The 15,327-nt window shown below is 49.7% G+C and overlaps 1 protein-coding gene across 1 annotated transcript; it reads right to left on the bottom strand.

Annotated features, from left to right (window-relative positions):
• Positions 1-2,894: 2,894 nt before the first annotated feature.
• LOC119289476 lies at positions 2,895-4,785 on the bottom strand. Its single transcript, XM_037568788.1, has 2 exons — positions 4,481-4,785; positions 2,895-4,068 (listed from the first exon to the last, which is right to left on the bottom strand). Exons 1-2 carry the CDS (start codon positions 4,733-4,735, stop codon positions 3,103-3,105), a joined length of 1,221 nt encoding a protein of 406 aa, XP_037424685.1. The 5' UTR covers positions 4,736-4,785; the 3' UTR covers positions 2,895-3,102.
• Between the last annotated feature and the right edge of the window lie 10,542 nt (positions 4,786-15,327).

Genomic DNA, 15,327 nt, shown 5'->3' with positions numbered 1-15,327 from the left:
GTACATTGTGAGATATACTTTGCATGCTAAACTGACAATTCAAGGCATAGTCTATTGTTCAGTTGTGAAGAAGTTTAATCCGGTCGCTCTAGGTGAAAGTTCAACTTAACAGTGTTCACTAAAAAATGGTATATCAAAACATCATTTGGAACGGTTGGCAAATATATGTGCCTTGAGATCTGGTGTGGGATTGTTGGATTATAGATGGGCTTTGGCCCATATAAGACAATAATCCCTGGTTAATCTCTAAGGCCCATTTAGGCGCATGGCAAGTGGTGGGAAGTTTAGTATCATACTGCTACAGAAGTAAGAGTGAGACCCTTTATAAGGATTGCTCTACCATATGCCATTGGAACTTTGGGAAGAGGAACGTTGTACACGCGCACTCCTCCTCCGCCACCCGCCACGCCTCGCCTCGTCACGACACGCGCGTGCCACGGGTTGCAAGAATGAACCGAGCCGAGCCTTATTTTTGCCGGTCAAGAATGGTTAATTCATTGTGGATTAATTAACGAATCACTAATGGAAGTACCACTGCTCGAGACATTGTACCATGGACTGTTTGCGGACTTGATCATGGGCCTAAGCCTAGGCCCATCTACCCAACGGCCTATATAAGGAGGCGTTGGCCTGTGGAGTGAACTCTAACTCAATCACTCCCTCCCGCATAACCATAGCCGTCATCTACTGTTCCTCTCTCTGTGCTGCTTCCGGCGATCCCATCCCGGCAACCGGTGCACGGTTGGTTAGGCGAGCAGGTGCCTCCGGAACCTTGTCATTCGAGATCCTGCTCGGGAGAACGGCAATAAGGTTTTTGAGGAACGTCTCGACGCTGCAGCTCTCGATCCGTCCTTGTCTCCGTCCTCCTCTGCTTCCACTACTTCACCTGCATTGACACCATGGTCGAAGACGCCGCTGCCAATAAAAAGGCCGTGGACGATGCCGAGGCTGCTGTTGCCGCCGCCGCGTTGGCCTGTATCGGAGAGTACGACATGTTCATCCCTTGTTTACTTCTTCATGTGCTAGTCGTAAAACTTGTGTTCATAGATGTTTTGTTTTTATGTACTCTATGTGCTCACATTTTTAGGTATCAGTACGAATTGCATATCGTAATTTCCATGCTTACTATTTACTCATGGATTAGTCTAATCAAAAAGTGTTGATATTTCCAACAGGATCGCCTACGAACGGTACTGGTGGCTGGCACGATCAAATGTGCCTTGGACGCCAATTTTGTCCCCTGGTTCGAGCAGGCTATAGTTGGGGTGTTTGACAGGTTCGCCATTGTCACAAATCTGGCGGAGGACCTCGCTGCACGGCTGCAACCCACGCGCACAGCTTTGGCGTTACCGACCTCCCTCGAAGGCCTTGGCGGCGACGACCTCTTCGATGCGCTAGTGGCCCTGCGGCTATCACTGGATGTGGCAGAGAACACCCACCCCAAGGTCGCGCTCGCTGCACAGCGCCTCGTCCAGCAGGATCGACCAAGTCACCCACGTCTATGAACAAATCGTCTATGAGGACAACCACGCGGCAAGAAACGACGCCAAGATGATGGCATTCGTCAGCCGCAGACAGCATTGTTCAAAATCACATCCACCTAGCCGCGACCAGCACCGGGAAGTAAGTCGAAAAGAAGGACGTCAATGGATACACCTTCATCGCTGGCAGTTCGCTTACCTGCGCAAGAGAGCTGGCATCGGCATCCCTGCCATTTTGGGTGTCCAGCGGGGGCAATGCCGGCCATTTCTCCATTCAAGGGTAGCTTCGTGCAGGGTTGCGTCCCTTGTTGCTACTGATCTTGTAAAGAAAGAAAATCTATGACAATCCATTCTTTGGGTGAACCCAACAGAGCTCTTGATGATTTCCAAACTATAACCAATTTTTTGGGCGAAAGGGTCTTTAACAAAAGGGAAAAAAGTATTTGCTGCAAAATTTTGCAACGTGAAAGAGCTGACGCCACCCAAACTTTCAGCCATTCGCAAAAAAGAAGCAACCAACATGAAGAACGTATGAAGAGACTGAGAAGCACGAAGTCACCACACACTAGTCGACAGAAACATTGTCTCCTACTACAAGAACATTGCCTAAATGGATGGAATAAATCACAGAAAATCCAAGATGTTCTTTTGCAGTGAATGCTGTTGGTGCCGCCAGCCAACAGGACGTATACCAAGTGTTGGGAGCTGCCTGTGGCAGTACTTTTCAAGCACGGTACAAAGATTTAGTTTTCATTCTTCTTAAGAGGGCGAGATGTAGTAAGGGTGATGCAAACATTGTGAATTCAGTGCCTTACGTCCATGTAGGTGAAGCGCAACAAAACCACTTGGTTCGTTGACTATTTTTACAAGTACTAGCAGAAGCTCTGGCGCCACAGTTCAGAAAAGGTACTACGTATAAGCTAGCTCCATTGACAGTTTAATTGTACATTCAGGAGCTAGCAGTCACGCATCAATTGGGAGATCGGGTATATAAGCAGGTAACCTGTATGTATTGTAGTACATTCAGGCACGCACTGCTGAACTGAATTAGGGGCATCCACTCGACGCAGCAGCCAATTGAATCACCAGCAAAAAAACAGTGGCTGCATCTCATCCCATGAAGAATATTAAACGACACCTTTTAAGAAATTAATTTAGTTCGATCTAAGGGCCAGCACGCCCAATGCGTTTGGTTGCAAGGGCGGTCATGAATGGGTTGGGATCGTTCAGAAAATAAGCATGTTTGGTTATAAAGCACATGAATGGTTCGAGCAAAAAAAAGAGAATATGCCATGAAGATGCTGAACCGTTCCACCCAACCAAATCGGTCGAATCAAATGGCCACCCTTTGCATGCATGACTATGTGAGCATGACTGGTGGTCCCGTCCTAAATAATTAGCTCACCACTTATATTCAGCCAAACACATGAATTGAATGGTTCAATCCCAAAAAAATTGAACGGTCCCAACCCATTCATACGACACCTTCAACCAAACGCATCAAAACAGTACAATCCACACACACAAAAGATGCTACAAACAGTTTATGTACCTTGCAACTCAGCACCAAAACTGGAGCAGACTAAGCTGAGCTAACTACTAAACCAATGAGAGTCAGGCACTACGACATCATCAGTGATTTGAGCGATCGGGCTTTCACAGGCTTCCTCCACCTCTTCTTGAGAGCGCTCTTCCTCTTGGTGATGTCGTGAGGTTGTTCGTCATTGCAGCCAAGCGCTTCGTCATCGCTGCTCTCCTCATCCCAGCCAGCGATCCCAGCGGTGCCGTCTTTGCGCGCAGACTTGTCGACCACACGTACTGATGCCGGTGTTTCTTGATGGTCTGAGTCATCAGCTTGTGCCTGACCTGCACTGAAATTTAGTTGCATTTCGGGCTGTGGCTCCTCTTTGGGTGGTTCAGCAGCCAGTGGAGGTTCCGGCACGTCATCATCACTGCTCGCCTTGTCACAGGCCGACATCCCAGCGGTGCCAGGCTCGTCGACAATGTCTGCTGATGGCGGTAGCACCACTTGATGGTCTGATTCATTCGCTGCCTGTACCTGACCTGCACTAAAATCAAGTTGCATTTCGTCTGGTGCCTCCTCTTTCAGTGGTTCAGCACGCAGTGGAGGTTCCGGCACGCTGTCGCTGCTTGACGTCCGGCGCCTCTTGGTGCCGGGGCCGAACCCCGCATAGTAGTAGAACCCCTCGCCTAGGTCGATGTCTGTCCTCTTCCTACGTGGTTTGCCGCCGATGGGGAGCTTCTGATCTGAGTGGTACGAGCAGTAGGAGTTGGGCTCACTCACAGGCCGCCGGCAGCACCACCTCTTGCCGTCATTCTTTCTGCACGTCCACGCTCCTTTCTTCACTTTGAGCCCCTTATTTGTCTTGTGCTTGCTCTGATTCTTCATGCTCTCCATCTTTTCCGCAGCTTTGTGCAGTTTCAAGATGACCCCGTCAACCATATCTACGGCCAAGTCTTCCTCCTCCTTGATGGAGCCAGTAGGCATGGTAATGCTTGATGGGAAGAGCCAGCTACCTCGCCAGGAAACACTCATGAAGCAAGTCTCCACGAAGAGCTTCTCCACCTGAATGAGATGGTAATTCGGGAAATACACGTCAACCAACGAAAAGAGAGCTAGCGGCTACTGCTATTGCTGAACTGAAATGGGGGGCGGACGGCCGGACGGGTAGGTAGGGCTCGCAACCGACGGAGGACCTTGCAGCCCGATTAGCCGCCGCGCTGCCGCGAGCCGGTCAGAGACTACCGCAAGGGAGCTAACTGACGCGCCCTAGGCGGCTAGACCTCGACGCGGCTCCACGCGCGCGCGGGCGCGGAACCCTAGAAACATGCCCCAGACCGAAAGGGAACCTCCGCGGAGGAGAGCGAGGGGGGCATGCTAGCTGCTACACAGCGGCGCGGGAATGCGCAATACGCGGCCAGGCAGGAGAGGACGGAGCAAGGGGCGAGGGGTGGGGGTGGGGTGGTGACGAAATTACCTGGGGATCCGAGAGGTCGAGATGGGCCATGAGGTCCCATGGCGACCGGCTGAGCTCGCAGCAGGGCTCCCCGCAGGAGGAGGTCTTGGGCCCCACGGACCCGGCGCCGGATTCGTTGGCTGGGGCTGGCGGCGGGGGCGGGGGCGGCTCCAATCGGGGGAGCTCGAATCGGGGCGGCTCCGGCTTCGGGCAGGAGGAGGCAGCAGCGGCGGCGGTAGAGCCCAGCAGGCGGGAGGCGGACCTGCGGATCCGCATGGCGGCCGGGGAGGGGCGGAGAGCGACCGGAGGTCGGGATCTGGAGAGATAGCTAGCGAGGTAGGGTTTGAGATTTGTGAGGCAGTAAACAGGAAGGTGGATGTCGAAACGAGACGAGGCCCGAGGACGGAGAGACTACTAGTGTGAGCTCGTGCTGGGGCCCACTCGTCAGTGAAGCCGCCGAGTGAGTGATGGACACACGTTTACGCCATGAACTTTGTGCTCACGGCAAGCTTAGTGTGTCGTGGTTGTACTTCGAACCATAGTTTTAAAGAGAAAATCTCACCCACCGTCACTAAACTTGCGCCGCAGCTCACTGTAGTATCTGTATTTCGAAATACCTCAAATATTGTCCCTAAACTTGTCCAAGGGACTAACCTACGGCCCCAAATACGATTTTATGTACATATGTGCTGATTTGGCACCGGTCCACTTGATCCACCTCGCGTTGACGGCACACATCGTCGGAACAATACTACTGTATTACTTAGTCATTCGAGGTTTTCTTTTGCAAAATCGACAACACTAAAACCCTAGCGACCAGACCACACCCCTTTTCTCCATCACTCTCTCCCTGAGGGAGTCCTGGATTAGGGGGTCTCCGGACAGTCGGACTATCTCCATTGGCCGGACTGTTAGACTGTGAAGATACAAGATTGAAGATTTCGTCTCGTGTCCGGATGGGACTCTACTTGGCGTGAAAGGCAAGCTAGGCAATACGTATATGGATATCTCCTCCTATGTAACCGACCTTGTGCAACCCTAACCCTCTCCGATGCCTATATAAACCGAAGGGTTTTAGTCCGTAGGACAGCAATCACAACATCCAACCTGACTGTCATGATATAGCGTGAGACTAGTCAACCACTCGGTGACCTATCGGAATGTTAGAATTCCTCCGCCTTAACGAAGGGCCGTTTTCCGGCCAGGCATGTACGCACCCCGCGATCGGGAGAGTGCGGAGCCACCAAGGGCTATCTAGTAGCCCCACTGTCAAACTCCTATGGCTAAGTGAAAGAGTTAAAGCATTATAGTCCGGTTGCCTCGCTCGCTACGCTATCACCTCCTTAATAGGACCAAGACGTTGGGTTAAGTGTGAACACGCGTTTTTTGCAAGCACCTCCGCATTATATGCGTGGGGGTTGAAGCCGACGGCTGCAATCTTTCAGGTTATACACATATATACATAAATGGCCGCACATGAGGCATCATACTACTTTCAGGCAAAAGTATAAACATAACCTTATAAAAACTTCATAAAAAGCATTGTGCTTACAATGAGAATACATATCACTCAAACATAATATTTTTTGAGCACTGGGCCTCTATCAAACAAGCACCCTCGAGAACCTCCTCGAAATAGTGCTCGGCAGCCACCCAGCCTATGGCTGAACCCCGCGCCGCAACAGTAGTAGCGTCCATCTCCGCCTAGTATGCTTTAACACGGGCAAGGGCCATCCACGAGCCTTCTATGCACGCCGACCTCTTCATCACATTAATGCGCGGCACCGCATCAAGGAACTGTTGCACTAAGCTGAAATAGTTGTTCGGCTTTGGCCTTTCCGGCCATAGCTGATCCATACCAGACCTCATGGCGAGTCCGGACAACCTGTTCAGTTCGGCCCATTCGGCTAGCTGGTCAGTCAATGAAAGAGGACGCTCTGGAACGTGGAATTGTGTCCAGAACAGCTTGTCCACTTCACGATCTGTCTAACCTTGGAAGTACTTGGCCGCATCGGCAGCGCTCGCCGCCAAATCCATATACGCATCTGCAGAACTCCACAGCCGATCTAGAGGAGCATATCGTGGATCTCCGAACTTCCTCCGTAACATGAAGGGTTTCCCAGCCGCAATATCCCCGGCTTCCCGCAGCTCCTCCTTCTTCGCTCTCATAGCAGAACGGGTGTCTTCGTCCGCCGCCGCAGCCTTCTCAAGGTCCGTTGCCTTCGCTTGGTTTTCTTTTTCAAGGACCCGGCAACGGTCGACAGTGTCTTTTAATTCTATGGCCATCTTGGCCATATTCTCTTGGCTCCCGCAATGTGCGGCCTTCTCGGCTTTCAACTCTTCGGCCGCCTTTAAAGCAGCCGCATTACTAATCCTCGCTTGTTCCTTGGCTCGGGCCAGTTCCGCCCGCAAGGCTTCCACGGTGGTAGCTCCATCTGCAGTCACAACATATTAAAGATACTGGCATTATGCTGCTCTTACTATGTAGCGTTCACCGGATAATAACACTTACCATGTGCCTCGTCAAGCCTCTTGTTAACAAGCTCGATGTCGGCATCTGCCGCATCTAGTTGCCGTTTTAATTTGGCAAACTCACTAGTCCGGCTAGCCACCGGAGCTTCCACCACCTGCACATAGGGGCAGTCTGGTTATTGTCTGGGAATATGATCCTCTGTTCGCCGCCGTTCTCGACGACAACCAGAGTCTCAGGGGCTACTATCTACATAGGGCACACCTAACATGTGCAGTACTGTCACATATTATCTCACATACCTCAAAGCCTGTTAGTAGACTCATAAAGGCTTCATGTAATCCGCTTTCAGCGGACGAGATTCTCTCCATCATCGTACCCATCAGCATACGGTGCTCTTCTGAGATGGCCGCTCGCCCCACCAACTCCCTCAGAACGTCCGACCACACACCAGGCGGTGTCGGACTCTTTTGTATGCTCTCTTCGGGAGCCGGACACTGGGGACTTCGGGGGTCTACGGGATTACCTTCTGGCCTCACCGGATCCGGAGAGGCCCTCCGCGACGACACTTCGGGGTCGCCCGCTTCTGGAGCGGAGGAGTCCGGGGGAGGCGTTTCGCTCTCCATCATCTCTCGAAGAAGATCCCCCGAAGACGAGCTCATTTGAGAGGGGCTAAGGCCCGAACTGCAAGATATATGCGGTGGTTATTTTCTCAGAGGAAAGAGATAGCATACCCTTACTATTAAAATATTTTTGGATCACTTACGACTCGTTGGAGGGCTGATCCCCCCGCGGACTTTGTGTGGCAAAAGCACCCCCCCAAAGCAGGACCCTCTGTGGGAGACTTCTTCTCCCATTTGGAGGCTTCGGCTTCCGGATCCTCGAAAGCAGTCCTTTTCCTCCCCCGATCGTCCTCCTTCATGGAGACGCTCGTTCCCTCGGTTGGAATGAGCAGCGATAGGGGCCCGCGTCTGCCCGTATTATTCCCCCCGGTATCTTCCATCAAGGGCTCTGGGCAAGGTGCGACCTCGAGCATCTTCTCCAATACCGGATTTTCCAAACCCTCGGGGAGGGGGGCCAAACACCGAATCATCTTCGCATTTGTTAACCAGTCCTGGTCAAAAAGTGAACTCTCAGAAATAACTTCGAATAAAAGACAGTGTGTTCGGCTAGAGGATTTCTTACTTGTTCGGCGGTGCGGTTACTGCTCAGGCCCACGTCCTCGGTAATATCTGGACATTCCACTTGAGGTCCGAAGAATGACTTGTACATCTCCTCGTGCGTCAGGCCGAGGAAACTCTGAACGGCATGTGGTCCCTCTGGGTTGAACTCCCACAAGCGAAGGGGCCGGCGTTTGCAAGGCTGGACTTGACGAACCAGCATAACTTGTATTACCGCAACCAAACTAAAATCTCCCTCGAAGAGATCTCGGATGCGGCTTTGCAGTATAGGCACGTCCTTGGCTGGACCCCAGCTCAGACCCCTGCTAATCCATGACATTAGTTGTGGTGGGGGGCCCGAGCGGAAAGCGGGGGCAGCCACCCACTTGGCACTTCTGGGAGCCGTGACGTAAAACTACTCCCGTTGCCATAATTCAGACACCTCTGGAAAGGAACCTGTCGGCCATGGAGCTCCTGCCATCTTGCCTATTGATGCACCTCCGCACGCTGCATGTTGCCCCTCGATCATCTTCGGCTTTACTTCAAAGGTCTTGAGCCACAGGCCGAAGTGAGGGTAACGCGGAGGAAGGCCTCACACATGACAATAAATGTCGTGATGTGGAGAAAGGAGTCCAGAGCTAGATCGTGGAAATCTAGCCCGTAATAGAACATCAAACCCCTGACGAAAGGATCCAAAGTGAGGCCTAGACCTCGGAGGAAATGGGAGATGAACACAATGTTCTCGTTGGGTCCGGGAGTAGGGATGATCTGCCCTCGAGCAGGTAGCCGATGCGAAACCTCGGTGGTCAGGTATCTGGCCTCCCTCAACTTCTTAATGTCCTCTTCCGTAACGGAGGAGGGCGTCCATCGGCCTTGAAGGCTGGATCCGGACATGGTTGAAGGTCCGGAGCACCTAACCTGGGCTTTGGGTGTTAGAACTCAAGGCGGGGGAAGGGTTTGATTGAGCACGAGAGGGAAAAAGCGAAAGCCTTGTCCCCTTATAAAGAGGGTGAATATCAAGCGTCCTCTCCATAGCCGTTTGGGACTTGCCTATAATCTAGGAGTCCTAGACATGGTTGGGTTACCCACGACCGCATTAATGAGAATCCCGTAATTAGGGGAACACGATCTCCGCTTCGGCAAGACGTGACAAGAAACCGCCTCGCGTTATGTGTGGAGCTAGTTAAAAGAAACGGTTCGAATAATCACCAGGCCATGACATAACGTCATGCTGCCAAAACAAGCCAGCAAATTAGATCTGCGGAAAAATTATTCTCTCTGCGGTGGGATGTGGAATTTATTTTGCAGGGTTGGACACTATCCTCGTATTCAAGTTCTTCCGTGATGTATTCAGAGAAGGAACCCGCCTTGCAATGCCGAAGACAATATTGCGCGCCGGACTCATCATCATTGAAGCCTGGTTCAGGGGCTACTGAGGGAGTCCTGGATTAGGGGGTCTCCGGACAGCCGGACTATCTCCATTGGCCGGACTGTTAGACTGTGAAGATACAAGATTGAAGACTTCGTCTCGTGTCCGGATGGGACTCTACTTGGCGTGGAAGGCAAGCTAGGCAATACGTATATGGATATCTCCTCCTTTGTAACCGACCTTGTGTAACCCTAACCCTCTCCGGTGCCTATATAAACCGAAGGGTTTTAGTCATTGTTGAGGAAATCGTTAACTGGTATCTGCTCGGTTGGCAGGTGAGTAGGGGATTAATAGGCTAATCGGCAAGTTAATCAGCCATTTAATCAATTAATCGGATGATTTATCGAGTAACCGGCTACTCGGGGACCCTATGAGTAGGGATTAATCGGCAAGTTAACTGGTTAATCGGATGAATTCTTGAATAGGGGTTTTAGTCCGTAGGACAACAATCACAACATACAATCATACCATAGGGTAGCTTGTAGGGTTTAGCCTCTCCGATCTCGTGGTAGATCTACTCTTATACTACCCATATCATCAATATTAATCAAGCAGGACGTAGGGTTTTACCTCCATCAAGAGGGCCCGAACCTGGGTAAAACTTCGTGTCCCCTGCCACCTATTACCATCGGCCTAGACGCACAGTTCGGGACCCCCTACCCGAGATCCGCCGGTTTTGCACCGACACTCCCCCTTGCTCTCCTCCTCCCTGTTTCTTCATCGTTGTCGAGGTGGTCACCTGGACCTTGTCGGCGGGAGCGAGTCTGGCTACGGTGCCATGAGCTCTTTGTCCAATGCCGAGCCGCCGCCGTCTGCGCCGTTTGGGAGGGGCCTTTGTGACGTTCCCCTCACTCCACGCGATGTCTGCCTGATACGTCACGGCCCTTGCACGGTACGTCATCACCGCCGCCTCCTCCTATGCTTGATCCGTCTCTTTCTTCTCTGGGAATGACTACGGGTAGGATTCAATTGCACATGTGTGTTAGGGTATAGGCTCCTTCTCCCTTTTTGCCATGGATTAAGGGGTTTGCATGGTAGGGTTTTAGCCATGGCATTCAAATTAGTGGCAGAGCTACAATATGGTTACATGGGGGGTTTGCACGTGAAATTAGAGGCATGCTGTGGTGAAATCCTAGGGTAAGCCCATATCTTGTTAAATAGGCCAAAATGTTTGCTTTACTATTTGCTTGGTGCCCTTGTGTTGATCATATGGCCTTTTGTTTATTAGATGCCCTTGTGTTTGTGAGATGCACCCAAAATCCATGCTTTTGGACATGAATGATCATATATTTATTTAGTGGAGGTCCAAAAAACCATGCTTTTGGTCCAATAACTTGTCTGCAGTTGTTTGAATTTAGTATTGTCTAAACCTGTCTGAATTTTGTGTGTCTGAACATTGTCGCTTTGCTTTTTTAGGACCCCTAAACAACCACTTCTCTGTTGAGGTCATACATGGTGGCTATTTCCTTTGTGCAGGCAAGCACAGGGGTTACCACAAAGGCCATTTCCATTTGGTTTGATTACTGCGACATAGATAATTGGGAACCTACTATTGTTGGTAGTTCAATGCATAAATGGGGTATGAGTTTGAGGGATAGATTAGGGTATACTAGTGTGTTCCTAGATTGATAGTGTGTAAGCATGGATTAAGAGTGATTAAGATAGGGGAAAATACTATGACAGAGAACATGAACGATTGTACTCTTAATGGGACTAAGTTCTTTTAGTTATTTCTTGATCATGATGAGAGCATGACATCATTTGTTTCTCATATTCTTATTCATTTTGATGATGAAGAATCTCAAGTGGTCAAATTCAGTGGCATTAGAGCAAAGCAGGAGCATGTGCCAGAAGAGCAGGCAGAGCAATAGCAAGAGGAGCAGGCTGAGCAAGTCAAGTGGAGCAGGCTGAGCAAGATAAAGAGGATGAGGCAGAGCAAGGTCAAATTGAAGATGCACTATCATACAGTGTGGAAGAGTCAGCGGAGGAGTACATACCCGGACCACCTTAACTAGGAGAGTATGTCCATACATTTCAGTTTCACTATAGGGGACAAAAATCTGTAGAGTTCTAAACATGGATGTAGCAGATGCAGTTGATGGTGTAGGAATTCATTCTTCATATGAGGATTACAATCCATAGCTTTTTGACTCGGACATTGATCTGCCAGATGGGTATGATGACTTGTTTGACATAAATGTTGAGTATGAGAAAGGTAAAGTAGCCCAAGAAGAACCTGATGATCCTACTGAAGATGGGGACATGTATTTGCCTGATTCTGTTGAAGATTATGTGAAGCTGGATTTCAAATCTTTCAGAGAATAAGACTAGAGTAAACCAAGCTTCCAAGTTGGTCACACCTTTGGTACTATTCAGTTATTGAGGAAAGCTATAAAAGAGTATAGCTGTCAGGAAAGAGTTGACATCAGGTATCCCAGAAATGATAGGAGAAGACTGAAGACCATCTGTGAAGATGGTGTTGGAAATATGCCCTAGAGGCAATAATAAAAGGATTATTATTATATTTTCTTGTTCATGATAATTGTCTTTATTCATGCTATAACTGTGTTATCCGGAAATCGTAATACATGTGTGAATAATAGAAACCAACATGTCCCTAGTAAGCCTCTAGTTGACTAGCTCGTTGATCAATAGATAGTCATGGTTTCCTGACTATGGGCATTGGATGTCATTGATAACGAGATCACATCATTAGGAGAATGATGTGATGGACAAGACCCAATCCTAAACATAGCACAAGATCGTATAGTTCATTTGCTAGAGTCTTCCAATGTCAAGTATCTTTTCCTTAGACCATGAGATCGTGTAACTCCCGGATACCGTAGGAGTGCTTTTGGTGTACCAAACGTCACAACGTAACTGGGTGACTATAAAGGTATACTACGGGTATCTCCAAAAGTGTCTGTTGAGTTGACACGGATCAAGACTGGGATTTGTCACTCCGTATGACGGAGAGGTATCACTGGGCCCACTCGGTAATGCATCATCATTATGAGCTCAATGTGACCAAGTGTCTGGTCACGGGATCATGCATTACGGTATGATTAAAGTGACTTGCCGGTAACGAGATTGAACGAGGTATTGGGATACCGACGATCGAATCTCGGGCAAGTAACATACCGATTGACGAATGGAATTGTATACGGGGTTGCTTGAATCCTCGACATCGTGGTTCATCCGATGAGATCATCGAGGAGCATGTGGGAACCAACATGGGTATCCAGATCCCGCTGTTGGTTATTGACCGGAGAGCGATCTCGGTCATGTCTACATGTCTCCCGAACCCGTAGGGTGTACACACTTAAGGTTCGGTGACGCTAGGGTTGTAGGGATAAGTATATGCAGTAACCCGAATGTTGTTCGGAGTCCCGGATGAGATCCCGGACGTCACGAGGAGTTCCGGAATGGTCCGGAGGTAAAGAATTATATATAGGAAGTGCTATTTCGGCCATCGGGACAAGTTTCGGGGTCACCGGTATTGTACCGGGACCACCGGAAGGGTCCCGGGGGTCCACCGGGTGGGGCCACCTATCCCGAAGGGGCCCATGGGCTGAAGTGGGAAGGGATCCAGCCCAAAGTGGGTTGGGGCGCCACTTCCCCCTAGGGCCCATGCGCCTAGGGTGGGGGAAACCCTAAAGGAAGAGTCCTAGAAGGGGAAGGCACCTCCTAGGTGCCTTGGGGAGGAGGGATTCCTCCCTTGGCCGCCGCCCCCCTAGGAGATTGCATCTCCTAGGGCCGCCGCCCCCTCTAGGCCCCCTATATATAGTGGGGGGAAGGGAGGACCTCTCACCCTTGCCTTTGGTGCCTCCCTCTCCCTCTCCAACACCTCCTCCTCCTCCATAGTGATTGGCGAAGCCCTGCCAGAGTACTGCAGCTCCATCACCACCACGCCGTCGTGCTGCTGCTGGAGCCATCTTCCTCAACCTCTCCTTCCCCCTTGCTGGATCAAGAAGAAGGAGACGTCACGCTGACCGTACGTGTGTTAAACGCGGAGGTGCCGTCCGTTCGGCGCTAGGATCTCCGGTGATTTGGATCACGTCGAGTACACCTTCCTCATCCCCGTTCTTTGAACGCTTCCGTGCGTGATCTACAAAGGTATGTAGATGCAATCCGATCACTCGTTGCTAGATGAACTCCTAGATGGATCTTGGTGAAACCGTAGGAAATTTTTTGTTTTCTGCAACGTTCCCCAACAGTGGCATCATGAGCTAGGTCTATGCGTAGTTCTCTTGCACGAGTAGAACACAATTTGTTGTGGGTGTTGATGTTGTCAACTTTCTTGCCGCTACTAGTCTTATCTTGCTTCAACGGTATTGTGGGATGAAGCGGCCCGAACCAAACTTACACGTACGCTTACGTGAGACCGGTTCCACCGACTAACATGCACTAGTTGCATAAGGTGGCTGGCGGGTGTCTGTCTCTCCCACTTTAGTTGGAGCGGATTCGATGAAAAGGGTCCTTATGAAGGGTAAATAGAAGTTGACAAATCACGTTGTGGCTTTCACGTAGGTAAGAAAACGTTCTTGCTAGAACCCTACTTCAGCCACGTAAAACATGCAACAACAATTAGAGGACGTCTAACTTGTTTTGCAGCAAGTGCTTTGTGATATGATATGGCCAAAGTTGTGATGAATGATGAATGATATATATGTGATGTATGAGATGTTCATGCTATTGTAATAGGAATCACGACTTGCATGTCGATGAGTATGACAACCGGTAGGAGCCATAGGAGTTGTCTTTATTTTTGTATGGCCTGCGTGTCATTGAGAAACGCCATGTAAATTACTTTACTTTATTGCTAAATGCGTTAGCCATAGTAGTAGAAGTAATAGTTGGCGAGCAACTTCATGGAGACACGATGATGGAGATCATGATGATGGAGATCATGGTGTCATGCCGGTGACAAGATGATCATGGAGCCTCAAGATGGAGATCAAAGGAGCTATGTGATATTGGCCATATCATGTCACTATTATTATTTGATTGCATGAGATGTTTATCATGTTTTTGCATCTTGTTTACTTAGAACGACGGTAGTAAATAAGATGATCCCTCATAATAATTTCAAGAAAGTGTTCCCCCTAACTGTGCACCGTTGCGACAGTTCGTTGTTTCGAAGCACCACATGATGATCGGGTGTGATAGATTCTAACGTTCACATACAACGGGTGTAAGACAGATTTACACATGCAAACACTTAGGTTGACTTGACGAGCCTAGCATGTACAGACATGGCCTTGGAACACAGAAGACCGAAAGGTCGAGCATGAGTCGTATAGAAGATACGATCAACATGAAGATGTTCACCGATGTTGACTAGTCCGTCTCACGTGATGATCGGACATGGCCTAGTTAACTCGGATCATGTTATACTTAGATTACAGGAGGGATGTCTATCTAAGTGGGAGTTCATTGAATAATTTGATTAGATGAACTTAATTATCATGAAGTTAGTCTAAATATTTTACAATATGTCTTGTAGATCAAATGGCCAACGTAGTCCTCAACTTCAACGCGTTCCTAGAGAAAACCAAGCTGAAAGATGATGGCAGCAACTACACGGACTGGGTCCGGAACCTCAGGATCATCCTCATAGCTGCCAAGAAAGATTATGTCCTACAAGCACCGCTGGGTGACGCACCTATTCTCCCTGCAGAACAAGACGTTATGAACGCTTGGCAGGTACGTACCGATGACTACTCCCTCGTTCAGTGCGGCATGCTTTACAGCGTAGAGCCGGGGCTCCAAAAGCATTTTGAGAGACACGGAGCATATGAGATGTTCG

This window comes from Triticum dicoccoides, chromosome 4A (genome assembly GCF_002162155.2).
Source record: "Triticum dicoccoides isolate Atlit2015 ecotype Zavitan chromosome 4A, WEW_v2.0, whole genome shotgun sequence".
Taxonomy (NCBI): domain Eukaryota; kingdom Viridiplantae; phylum Streptophyta; class Magnoliopsida; order Poales; family Poaceae; genus Triticum; species Triticum dicoccoides.
This window is presented reverse-complemented; position numbering and strand designations above follow the sequence as displayed.